This window comes from Phycodurus eques, chromosome 7 (assembly GCF_024500275.1).
Source record: "Phycodurus eques isolate BA_2022a chromosome 7, UOR_Pequ_1.1, whole genome shotgun sequence".
Classification (NCBI taxonomy): domain Eukaryota; kingdom Metazoa; phylum Chordata; class Actinopteri; order Syngnathiformes; family Syngnathidae; genus Phycodurus; species Phycodurus eques.
Genome location: NC_084531.1, coordinates 5028275 through 5042023, shown reverse-complemented (window position 1 = coordinate 5042023; position 13749 = coordinate 5028275). Strand labels below are relative to the sequence as shown.

Below are 13749 nucleotides of genomic sequence, written 5' to 3'. Positions count from 1 at the left end.
TTTTGATACCTTCTGTTTAGAATTGAGGCCATACAGTTTGGTTTTCAGGGAAGATTCTCTATCTTGATTCCTGCTATCTGGGGACCTTTGGGTGTTTTTAGTAGACTCGCTGAGGGCTTTCGTGTGTCTTGCAACTGAGGAGAGGCGAGGCATTAGAAGCAGTTACAGTGCTGTGTGTTGTTTCTGGTTATTACGGTACAAATGTCGTAGGCCACCATTAGACTTGTTGTGATAGCAATTCTGTAAAACCAGATGCAACAATGTCGCTCTATGTACCACCCTTTGACAGATTATTGTATATTTGGATAATCCTGCCAACTCTCTATGTCCTAATAAGAACTTTACACAGTGTTGTAGACAGTATGTAGCCTACAGTAGATTTAAGACATAAATTACTTTCAGGCAGATCCAGATCTTTACAAAGTAGTGGATTTTCCATTTTTTTAAATGTGATAATGGTAAAGTTGACTTTTTTCACGACTGACCTTTAAGTTGCAGTGTTCTTTCGAGGGTGCTCTTTAAACATTTTGCAGTAAATTTATGTGACGTTCAGGTTTTATAAAAAGGTTTGCGAACAGCATATATTTTCTTACTTGTTTTTGTGTATTTCATTTCATACTTAATTTTTATTTCCATTTATTTCTTTTCCCCCCTCTTTTGTTTGTTTGCTGTAGCTGGTGCTGTTTTCTGGGAAGCTCAACACCATTGCCAGTATTGTGACCATTTTCTTTCTGTTGGTTTATGCTGCTGTGGACTTGGCATGCCTCGCTCTGGAATGGGCCTCTGCACCCAATTTCAGGTAAGACAGTTATCCAAATATGCATGCAGCTTGAGTGTTATAGCCCACCACTTTCAAATATGCAGTTGTATGTCTTATCACACCCGCACACAGGTCACATGCTGATAATAAAGGTAATACATAAAACTCCATAAGATATATTATTTTGTTGCACATTTTCCCTTTTCCTCTCTAATCATACTCCCCTCTCTTCTCTACGGGTACCATTGTTTATGTGTGAAAGGGGTGCTTCTATTCCAGCTGGATGCTACTATGGCAACTGTGTACTAATTAAAAGACATAAACCTGGTCCCTGCTGATGGCCTCATGTTGGAGAGGGACCAGGAATAAAATTGTTTGTGTTTGAGGGTGTGCATGTGAGTTGGATGTTCAAGTACCTGGGATTGGAGATGTTAAGAGATTTAAATTTACAATGTTTGTATTTTGGCGTGTGACTTGTATTCCTTGGACACTAGCAATGATCCTGATTTATAAAAGCTCCCTAAAGCTGTGTTCACACTTGAGGTTGGAGTTAGTGTGTCTTTAGCTCAATGATTACATTGTGACACTGCTGGCATTTGGTATCACCTTTTATGAGTCATTTCATATTTTGGTTGCTGCTGCTGCATGCTGCTGCTACTGCTATCTGTCATTACAGATGCGCATCTCTAAATGCAATAACCAGGACTGCTTTCCTAAAGTCATACCTTCCAGGATAAAAACCTTACTTGGGCTGAGGGCTGTTACATTCTAAACATGATAAGTGCAACTGCTTTTAATTTGTCACACTGGAGAGAAGCTGTTTAGGCACAGTGCATCACTCCCTTGTTATGACATATCACCTCCGGTATTGCATTTTGTATTATGGATTCCCCTGCAGTAAAAACTGGATATTAGTCTTGAAATTTATGAGAATACTTGGAGCCTCCCAAGCACGTACAGCTTGAGTTTGGTTTTATTCAGGATACCAAAACACAAAAGAAAAAAAATTAAAACCTCTAAAAACAACAAAAAGCTTTAGCTCTATATGTTTCGCCAAATGTAAGAACCTTATATTACATTTTGCATTTGAAAGAGCTCTTTTACAAAACTATACAAATTGATTTTTCAAGTAAAAAAGGACAATTTATCCAAACCTGCAAATTTTGCAAAAATTACAGTGATACCTTGAACTTTTATTCGTGAGGTGAGCAAGCTCGTACCTCATATATGAAATACATTTTCCCCATTAAAATTATTTGAAATCTGAAATGCCATTCATCCATTTCAGCCCCTCAAAAAACACCACGTTTTTTCCATATTTTACATGTGTTTGTTTTTCTTTAAGGGGACATGGCCTAGTGTGTGACGTCAGGAGCTGTACTCACACAATTAGTTCAGTTTTAGCATCTTCTTCATGTTCCTTGCAAGTGTTTTCATTTTGTATTTGTGTGTTTGACTGTTTGGCCCATTCAACAAATGTATAGAATGAATGTGCTTCGGCGACTTTTTTTTTTTCCACTCGAGAGACTGTATCTGTTGGAGCTCTTGTAATTAAGAATTTGGCTCGCAACACAAAAATCGATCAAGCAACATCTCACACCTTTCAAAACTTGCTAAGTTGGCGCACTCGTTAAGTCAAGGTACTGTATTTTTATTCTTTTGAAACAATTCATTGCCTCAGTCAGACACGGGAAAACATGCAAACTCCACACAGGCGAGCCCGGATTTGAACCCTGGTCCTCAGAACTGTGAGGCAGCTACGCTAACCAGTCGCGCACCGTGCTGCGCCTGCAAAATATCGATAATTAAATGACAAAAGGTGGACCCCAGAATCTGCAAAAGCGAATGCGAACACATGAGCCCCCGCAAAGAACATTTATACAACCCCAATTCCAATGAAGTTGGGATGTTGTGTTAAACATTAATAAAAACAGAATACAATGATCTGTAAATCACGTTCAACTTATATTTAATTGAATACACTACAAAGACAAGATATTTAATGTTCAAACTGAACAGCAAATAAACATTAACTTTGAATTTTATGGCTGTAACACATTCCAAAAATGCTGGGACAGGTGGTAACAAAGACTGAGAATGTTGAGGAATGCTCATCAAACACCTGTTTGGAACATCCCACAGGTGAACAGGCTAATTGGGAACAGGTGGGTGCCATGATTGGGTATAAAAGGAGCTTCCTTGAATTGCTCAGTCATTCACAAGCGAAGATGGGGTGAGGTTCACCTCTTTGTGAACAAGTGCAGTGAGAAAATAGTCTTAAAACAGTTTAAGGACAATGTTCCTCAACGTACAATTGCAAGGAATTCAGGGATTTCATCATCTACGGTCCATAATATCATCAAAAGGTTCAGAGAATCTGGAGAAATCACTGCATGTAAGCGGCAAAGCCGAAAACCAATATTGAATGCCCATGACCTTTGATCTCTCAGGCGCCACTACATCAAAAACCGACATCAATGTGTAAAGGATATCACCACATGGGCTTAGGAACACTTCAGAAAACCAATGTTAGTAAAAACATTTCGGCGCTACATCCCTAAGTATAACTTGAAACTCTAGTATGCAAAGCAAAAGCCATTTATCAACAACACCCAGAATCGCCGCCGGCTTCTCTGGGGCCTAGCTCATCTAAGATGGACTGGTGAAAAGTGGAAAAGGTGTTCTGTGGTCCAACCAGTCCACATTTAAAATAGTTTTTGGAAATTGTGGATGTCGTGTCCTCCGGGCCAAAGAGGAAAAGAACCATCCGGACTGTTATGGACGCACAGTTCAAAAGCCAGCATCTGTAATGGTATGGGGCTATGTTAGTGCCAATGGCATGGGTAATCTGTGAAGGCACCATTAATGCTGAAAGGTACATACAGGTTTTGGAGAAACATATGCTGCCATCCAAGCAACGTCTTTTTCATGGACACCCCTGCTTATTTCAGCAAGACAATGCCAAATCACATTCTGCATGTGTTACAACAGCGTGGCTTCGTAGTAAAAGAGTTCGGGTACTAAAGTGGCCTGCCTGCAGTCCAGACCTGTCTCCCATTGAAAATGTGTGGCACATTATGAAGCGTAAAATACGACAATGGAGACCCCGGACTGTTGAACAGCTGAAGCTGTACATCAAGCAAGAATGTGAAAGAATTCCACCAACAAAGCTTCAACAATTAGTGTCCTAAGTTCCAAAATGTTTATTGAATGTTGTTAAAAGAAAAGGTGATGTAACACAGTGGTAAACATAACCCTGCCGCAGCTTTTTTGGAACGTGTTGCATCCATAAAATTCTAAGTTAATGATTATTTTCTAAAAGCAATAAAGTTTATCAGTTTGAACATTAAATATCTTGGCTTTGTAGTGTATTCAATTAAATATAGGTTGAACATGATTTGCAAATCATTGTATTCTGTTTTTATTTATGTTTAACACAATCAACATCCCAACTTCATTGGCTGTACTCTGAGCCGATGGAACGTGCCCGGAACACCTCGCCAGGGAGGCGTCCAGGAGGCATCTTAATCAGATGCCCGAGCCACCGCGTCTGTCTCCTCTCAATGCGGAGGAGCAGTGGCTGTACTCTGAGCCTCTCCCGGATGACCGAGCTTCTCATCCTATCTCTAAGGGAGAGCCCGGACACCCTGCGGAGGAAACGCTTGTTCTTTCGGTCATTACCCACGGCTCGTGACCATAGATGAGGGTAGGAACGTAGATCGACCGGTAAATCGAGAGCTTCGCTTTTCGGCTGAGCTCCTTCTTCACCACAACGGACCGATACAAAGTCTGCATCACTGCAGACGCTGCACCGATCCGCCTGTCGATCTCCCGTTCCATTCTTCCCTCACTCGTGAACAAGACCCCAAGATACTTGAACTCCTCCACTTGGGGCAGGATGCTGATTGTCATCCCAGCCGCTTCACACTCGGCTGCGAACCGCTCCAGTGAGAGTTGGAGAAACGGCTTGATGAAGCCAGCAGAACCACATCATCTGCAAAAAGCAGAGATGCAATAATGAGGTCACCAAACCGGACCCCCACTACGCCTCGGTTGCGCCTAGAAATTCTGTCCATAAACGTTATGAATAGAATCGGTGACAAAGGGCAGCCTTGGTGGAGTCCAACCCTTACCGATAACGCGTCCGGTCGTACAGGGACCAAACAGCCCGTATCAGGGGATTTGGCACCCCATACTCACGAAGCACCCACCCCACAGAACTCCCGAGGGACACGGTCGTACGACTTCTCCAAGTCCACAAAACACATGTAGACTGGTTGGGCGAGCTCCAATGCACCCTCGACGATTCTGCTGAGGGTGTAGAGCTGGTCCACTGTTCCACGGCCAGGACGAAAACCACACTGCTCCTCCTGAATCCGAGATTCGACTTCCCAACGGACCCTCCTCTCCAGCACCCCTGACTACACCTTACCAGGAAGCCTGAGGAGTGTGATCCCCCTGTAAAATCATTATTGAGGAAATGAATGTATTCGTTTGTCTTCGACATTAAAGTTGGATTGATAATCCAAAACATTTTGTGTAATGAATACCGGTATGCAAAAAAATAGTTCTGCACATTCAGATTTCAAGTACATTTACAAGATACTTTTAATTGACAGTATGAGATGATGGTTACAGTATATTAACTGTTTCATGTAATTTCAATTTCTGGAAATTGTGCCATGTTGACTTCTAGGATTTAAAAACAGAAACAAGACTTTACCTACTACTGATCTCCCAGTCGGCTGAGGGACCTGGAGTCCTCACAGCAGATAATGCGTCTTGTCTGCTAGCCGAACATTTTTTTTTTTTCACCTCTAGTGCTTTCCCGTATTTTCTGCTTCTTTCATTGCTTCACTCATTGTGCCCAGGCTCTCTCCCACATCTCTTTCCAGGCGAAAAGAATTAAAAGCCATTTAGCATCGTCTCTCCCCGGAGAGCTTCTCTGTAATTAGCATAACTAATTTAGCAGAAATATTTCACTTTCCCTTGAATTTGGCATTGTGTAGGGGTGGGTTTGAAATTATGATGTAGCGGAAAAGATATCTACTTGTTAAGTGTGTCTTTTTGCAAGTGTGTGTCTGTAGAAACAGTATACAATGGGAGCATAAAGGCATGCAATTTAGAGAGACTAGCTTTGTGTGAAGTCATGCTGGATTATTATTTTTTTGTTTGTTTCCGATCATCGATGTGTGAGTAAAGTTGCCTGGCACTAGTATTGTGTGTGCGTACGTGTGTGTCTGCGATTGTGTGGTAATGTATGTTTGTCTGCGTACGCGTGTATGTGCATGCATTCATGCGTGTGTATATTTCTGGTGTTATCTTTGAGTGTGACGAGGCCTCTGTATGGGCTACAGCTTTATCGGTAGTGGTTCCAGCAATGTGGACTATTCCTTAAGGCCAGCTGTGGTCACTCTGCAGGACTGTATAAACACACACAAGTGCGCACAGGAGCACACAATACAGCACATACATGCACCATTGCTTTGTCAAATGGCAAGATTCAAGGCAAAACTGCACTTCACATTGTTTTCATGTGAGTTGATGTTTATGTGACAGGTAATATAGTTTTCAGTTATACCCGCTTTACCAACCAAGTGGGATCTGCCATCCACATTATCTCGCAAAAAATGTGATTGTCTGTAATAACGTGTGAATTGACCATCTGAATGAATCGCCAAATGCTTTGTCCATCCATCCATCCATCCATCCATTTTCTGAGCCGCTTCTCTTCACTAGGGTCGCGGGCGTGCTGGAGCCTATCCCAGCTATCATCGGGCAAGAGGAATATAAACACCAAAAAAGAATATGAAATTTTAATGATGAAATAATTGAAATTATTGGATTGAAAAAGAAAATCAACATAAAGCACAGACCATAGAACTAAAATGGAACAATTTAATGTAATGTAATGTAACATTTTGGATAAATTGTACTTGTCAGAGTAGTTTGACTGCACTATACTTTTTACTTTATTTATGTTAGGAAGAATCAATACTTTTACTCCATTACAATCATCGACATGCCACTCGCTACTCTTATTCATCAGTTATTGTGTGCGCAATCTATTTTTAGACTTCATCTTTGACTTCCACACCGGGCGCCGTTGCACCAATCCAACGTAACCACTAGTGTCATTTGACTCCAATTCGCCAATCAGATGACACAAGGCAATTACATGACCGCACACAAAGCCTTCGCAGGCCAATCAAAGGGACTCATTTTGGGGAAGAAAAAAAACAGCCAGCACGAGTGTTTACTTAACAGACTCCGAAAAACAACAGTTTTATGATGCAGTGTAGTCTTGCGTCTGTCCAAACGTAGCTATTTCAGCCCATTTCCAACTTGAGAAAACACCTTGCGGTAAGTTGCAGATGTTTCTATTATTGCTTTGGCAGTGCATCGGGCACCAATAGCCCTTTTTTATGGTCATAAATCACTGTAAAAGATGCTTCTTTGGGGATACCTGCCTAACTAATTTTTCTTTGTCTCTCTCGCTCTCTTTCTCTCTCTCTCTCAGCATGAGCGCACACACACATACGCACACTATCAATAAGTCTGTTCAGCAAACAGCTTCTTCATTCAGTCATTTAAGTGAATAAAGCAAATAATGTTTCTATAGGGCCCAATGCATGTGTTATTGGTTTTTGGGCACTTGAACAATGAAATGGTGGCAGGTGTGTGTGGACTCCCATATATTGTACATTTTTATTTTATTTGACATTCATGCTCTGATTTAACAAAACAAAACTCAAAAAAAGTTTCTCTTCCTCTAGTAAATATTTGGACTACTTTTATTTGAGTCATATTATTCTAAAGTAACAGTATTTTTATTTGAGTACAATATTTGGCTACTCTACCCACCTTTGATAACAGATTTGCCATATTGAGTAATAGGGACAATATTCACAATATCGCAAAATTAAATGTCCCTCGATATTGTGGTGGTCTTGTCTGGGTATAAATAATGAACTATTGTGCTTAAAATTTTGGGAGTTTTGGGATGCCTATACGAAACCACGCCTGCTTAGCCAGGCTGTTGTGCTCTTCACTTCCTCCTTTGACTGTAAACGCACCCGATTACGTTGAAAGAGATGCAGAAGCATTGCAAATTGTTAGGCGTAGTACACCTGTCAGAGCGTCATTTCGCAATCGATTCGGCAAGAGGCGCCATGTTGTTCATGCCGGCCTCTGTCCCAGAAAATGCCGAACGACGGGCTGGGAGAAGGCTGCTAGTGAACATGCGCTTCACACAACCCGGATCCTGACTCATGGTGGCCGCCAATGGGACACAAACATATTACCGAGTTGCGATCCACTCAGCAGGGAAAGCCTCCCGACTTGTCAGCTGTTGTGTCACCACTTACAATATGGGTCGTATTTCAAGAAATTCATAAATTGAGTCATTCGTATCTCAAGGTACCACTGTATGAACAAATAAAAATAAAGCAAATAATTTTAGCAAATCTTGCATCACACGGGAAAAAACAAACTTAAGGGAACAAACCTTATTGCAATAATTTTCATATGAAACTGGATTGCACATGTAAATTAGCACGTTATGGAGGAATAGACTGTAAAACCGAGGGCCTATTTAAATGCACATTAAGTACTTTTACTGTTAACTTTTTCAACTACCACCGAAAATTTAAATCATACTTGTGATGTATTGTAATGTCAATTCCTTTAATTTAGAAAATTTATTACCTATAAAAACTGCTGAGCACATAGTGAAAAACATCAGGTCTAGCTACAACTCTCATGGTATACAGTGGACAATTTTGGCAGTTGAATGATTTGGAGACTGAGAAATCTTGGAAGGATTTGAAAATTGACATCTGGTAACGCTGGCCACCAAGTGCCAACTTTGTGTTCCTAGGTTTTTTTTCTTATTTTTTAGTCAGCACGGTGTTAGCACATCTGCCTCACAGTTCTGAGGGCTGGGGTTCAAATCCCGGCCTCGCCTGTGTGATATTTCCATGTTCTCCCTGTGCCAGCGTTGGTTTTCTCCGGGTACTCCGGTTTCCTCCCACATCCCAAAAACCTGCATGGTAGGTTGATTGAAGACTCTAAATTGCCCGTAGGTGTGAATGTGAGTGCAATTGGTCCTTAAATCAAAACGTGCTGTCGCCTATCACTAACATACGGTAATGGAGTAGTCAAGTCCTATTCAGTATTTACCATACATATTTGTATGAAAAACACTTTAGAAATGAAATGAAAAACGCTAAGTACAGTAGTAACTAAAGAATGTGGAAAAGGCATCTAAATCCTTTTAAAGATATATTAACTGATATCATTACTGACACTTAACTTTTAAGAAGAGTTCCTGCCCCTTACCCACTGATGTGCCACAGAGGTTCACAACTTCAAACTTTGCTTTTAAGTCTACCCTTTTCTTCATCCTATTGGAGAGGGGGTGTAATAATGATAAAAGCTCACCTTAACCGCCCCCCCGAATCCATCTCGTCTTTCTGTTTCATTATCAGCGACAATGATAGCTCTATACAATCACCTCTCTCTCACCCCCTTCACCTGTCTGTGGTTCTCCAGCAGCTGATGTCACTTTGCTGACACCACAAAAGTACCCTAAGAGAATCACTGCCAATCAGGGAATTAAAACAGGCGACAAGACTTGGACATTTGCCCAGAATCACGTCATAATTATGGTAAATCTAGGACAGAAACTTCAGCCTCGTGTGCACACACACAGTCACGCACCCAGAGAAAGTTAGTGTACCAGACATTACGTCAGTCAACAGAAGATACAAAATGACCTAAACAACATAAGAACTGACAGTTTCAATATCTTCCACTTAAAATAGCAGACTTGGCAGTCGAGCACTACAAACGAGTATGTTTATTGTATACAGGACATACATAATCTGTTCATGATTACTCAATAGAGATGTAATGGTATCTATACCTCACGGTTCGGTTTATATTAATCTCATGGTACGATAATTATTGCGATATCGTGGGAAAGCTAACGGTATTGCCTGAATTTTTACGCTACAGGTGGAGCCAAGAGGCTAACGCGGGGCAACCGAAAAACCTCTTTTTCTTGCTGACCACGTCCTCAATAGGCTTTGGTAGTTTCTGTGCGTTTTCCCACAGGTTTTTGTGAAAAAGACATCTTCAAATCTTATATTACTGTGCAATTCTATCCCTGTTCATTCAATGTTTACATTTTTATACTGTACCTCTAAAACACCATTATTGCTGCAACATTAATCATGCTATGGTCTCAATAACAAAACTGTCCCTTGAGAAAATGTTCACGAATTGAATTTTTTTTTTCATATTCTTCAAATTTCAAACATTAGAAATAAGATACTGCCTACCAACAGTGATTTATTTTCTTGAGTCTAAAATTTTAAGTCAAATCAGAAATGCAGGAACACTCTTAAAGGCAACCCAGGTTTATAAACAGCCAAGTAACAATAAATAAAATAATCATAGGACTCCTACTTAGTTTCTTTCCCTCCGCTTTTTTCCCTCCAGATTTTTTTTTCTTCTGAGCAGCCTCTGTAATGTTTTCATTTGAAATGTAAACATTTCATTTGAAGAAAGGGAAAATGTTCGATGATTTATTTTTGTATTGATTGTTGTATTTGTAATGAGTGCAGCTATTTTCTTATTTCATTTTTTGAGACTAATGGGACTGCCTTTACTGTCAAACTAAATATAAAATAAATAAATGTACATATTATGTATTTGAAACAACCACTTTGCTTCCGCTACATTAAGGCTAACATACAATGGGGAAACTCCATAGGCACACAGGCTAACAATTAGCATCTCTATGGCGGTGTTACCCTTCTAGCAACGGCTATCTGAACCCAAACAGTACACCAACACATGTAGACAGATAATATAACAGGACTCCCATCCACATATTCTTTATCTTCTACAAAGAATGACTAATATTACTGCCGTACTGAGAAGCCAAGGGAGGAGCAGATTCTACAGTACAGTACTTTATATCTTTATGTCTGTCTTATACTGACCCCAGATGGCCAACGCACGCACAACAGAATGAGCAGCAAACTATGCATTGCAGGATAGTGTCACACTTTTAGGGGCCTACTGTATTATTAGATCTTTAACTTTCGAAAACATTTTTTTTCCTCATTGTGTTGTACAGGTTGTCAGTCACATTAATGGTGGAAAAAGTTTTTAAATTATTTAATTTGGTTTAACTTTTTATATAGCAAAACCTGGCATTTGAGCAGGGGTATGTAGATTTTTTTTTTTTTCAATATCCACTAAGTTATACTGTCAAAAATTGTAAGTCAGAAAATTAGACTCCTATGTATGCTATATCAAGGCAAGTTATGTTTATTACAGAGGCATATTTAGTCAATTCAAAATGCTTCAACCCGAAGTCAACATACAATAGGCAAGAAACAAGAAGTTAGTAGCGACTCCATCAAATATGGAGCAGCCATTCAAGAGAAGGTGAGTTCTTGAGTGACACGCTTAAACTGTAGTCTAACTGGTAAATTAGGACAAATAGATTAAAGTATGTGCATTTAATGCGAATGTCTGTAACCCAGACCAGGAAGTCAATGTTGGCAAGGTTCAAACCTCCAGTGGTCAGGTGAGAGAACCCATCCTCATACAAATAAAATGGAAAAAAATGTCATATCTGTCCATCAACACTGAAATTAAAACAAGAGTTAGTAACAGTTGTCCCTCATTATAGAAGTACAACTCATGACAATATTAGGGTTTTGAATCATATTTAAGTTTTGGTTGCCCTAACCTAACCTACCTGTTCATGTAATTAAAACAGTTACTTTCAAAGGTTTTACATGTGGCATAACCAGACACTCGAGTATGTGGCCTTATGAGTCTAGAAGACACTACACAATAATTGATAAAACATCATAAAGGAAAAAAAAAAACAGCTCAATCAATAAAATAATGATTATGTAAGTAAATAATACAGAAAATATTGTGAATATCAGTACAGGAATATAGAGTGGGAGGGAAAAGTATGTAAACCCTTTGGAATTTCTTAAATTTCTGCATATATTGGTCATAAAATGTAGTCTGATCATCATTACATCACAAGAGTAAACAGGGTCTGCTTAAACTCATACCACACAAACAATTATGTTTTTATAGACCATAACATGTAAACATTCACATGACAGGAGGGGATAAAATAAGTGAACCCTTGGCTTTAATAAGTGGTTTACCCTCCTTTAGGAGAAATACCCTCATCCAAATATTTCCTGTATTTGCAGATCAGACGTGCACAACGACCAGGATGTATTTTCTGAATAACTCTCGATGTCATGTCACAGCATCTGAATCGGGTTGAGGTCAGGACTTTGGCTGGGACACTCAGTAACATGTATTTTCTTCTTCTGAAGCCATTCTGTTGTTGATTTTGGATCATTGTCCTGTTGCAACACCCATCCTCTTTTGAGCTTCAACTGCTGGAAAGATGATCTCAAGTTCTTCTGCAACATATCTTGTTAATTTTCCCATTTATGATAAGCTGTCCGTGCCCTGATGCGGCAAAGCACACCCATACCATGATGATCGCTCCGCCATGCTTCACAGTCGGGATAAGGTTATGATGTTGGTGTTGTGTTCCTCCCAAATAATTCAACTTTCAAATTCAAAATTCATCTGTCCACGCATTCTTCCAGTAGTGCTGTGGAACAAGTGTTCTTTAGCAAACTTCAAACGTGCAACAATTTTGTTGTTTTTAATTTTAATTAAAAAAAATTTTTTAGCAACAGCTTCCTCCTTGGTTTTCTCCCATGAACCACATTCTTGTTTAATGTTTTACATGTGGTACATATGTCAGAGAGGTTGGCATGTGCCAGTGATTTCTGTAAGTCTTCAGCTCACGTGCTAGGTATTTTTTTATTTTTTTTAATTTAAATTTACCTTCTTGAGCTTTCTGTGGTGTGCTCTTGCAGTTATCTTTACATGACGGCCACTCCATAGAAGAGCAGGAAAAGTGCTGAACTTTCTCCATTTACAGGCAATTTGTCTAACCGTGGACTGATGAACATCAAGACTTCCAGAAATACCTTTTTCAAGTTTTATATGTCATGTATAAGTCAACCATTCTTAACTGTAGGTCTTCTGAGAGGAGGCATGGTACACATCAGGCAATTCTTCATGAGACAATTATAACCTGGTGTGTGTTTTCTAGTGGCCAAACTTCCAATATTCTCAAAATGATTGGACTCGAGGTTGCCTCATACCTGACTCTGATTACCTCTTGGAGAATCCGTAGCCTAGAGATTCACTTACTTTTTCCTCCCTGTCTTGTGAATGTTTACATGTTATTTTCAATAAAAATATGAAATCTGTTAAAGCTGCGTGAAGCAAATAGTTGGACCCCAAAGCAACCCAACAGAAGATCCAGGTTTACAGACTTAATTCAACAAAGGGAGCACGCTAACGTGAAAAACGACTACTAACAGAAAGTGACGTGACAGAAGGTCAATGTGAAAACCATGTAGCGAACAGGTAGTTACATAAATAAGGACGGTGGACGGGAAGCCACAGATGGAAAACACTAAAGGTCACGAGGAGAACGAACTCCAACCTACACAACGAAGAGGGACAAGAAAAGCACAGTATAGTTCTTACTAGAAAATGGCTGACAAAAATAGCTACTGGCAAAGTTGGAACCCGCGAGAGTGTAACAAAATTGGCAAGGCAATGGCAACAAGCAATGTACAGTTTCTCAGTGTTTTCCTCCTGCGTCTCCCATGCTTAAATACACTGCTGATGACAAATCACCGGCAGCTGCATCACGGGAGACTCCGCCCAACGAACAGCACCCAGGGACTGCAACACAAAGGAAAATTCATCCATCCATCCATCCATCCATCCATCTATGCATTTACTGTATCGCTTATCCTCACTAGGGTCGCGGGCATGCTGGAGCCTATCCTAGCTATCTTTGGGCGAGATGCGGGGTACACCCAGAACTGATGGCCAGCCAATCGCAG

The 13749-nt window shown here is 40.1% G+C and overlaps 1 protein-coding gene across 1 annotated transcript in view; it reads left to right on the top strand.

Moving 5' to 3' along the window:
* zgc:153039 (uncharacterized protein LOC767698 homolog) overlaps positions 1–13749 on the top strand; it is an 80192-nt gene that overhangs the window by 53034 nt on the left and 13409 nt on the right. The window contains exon 9 of the mRNA XM_061682036.1: positions 675–799. Within this exon, the coding sequence (XP_061538020.1) occupies positions 675–799 (125 nt within the window). The remainder of the gene's footprint in view (positions 1–674; positions 800–13749) is intronic.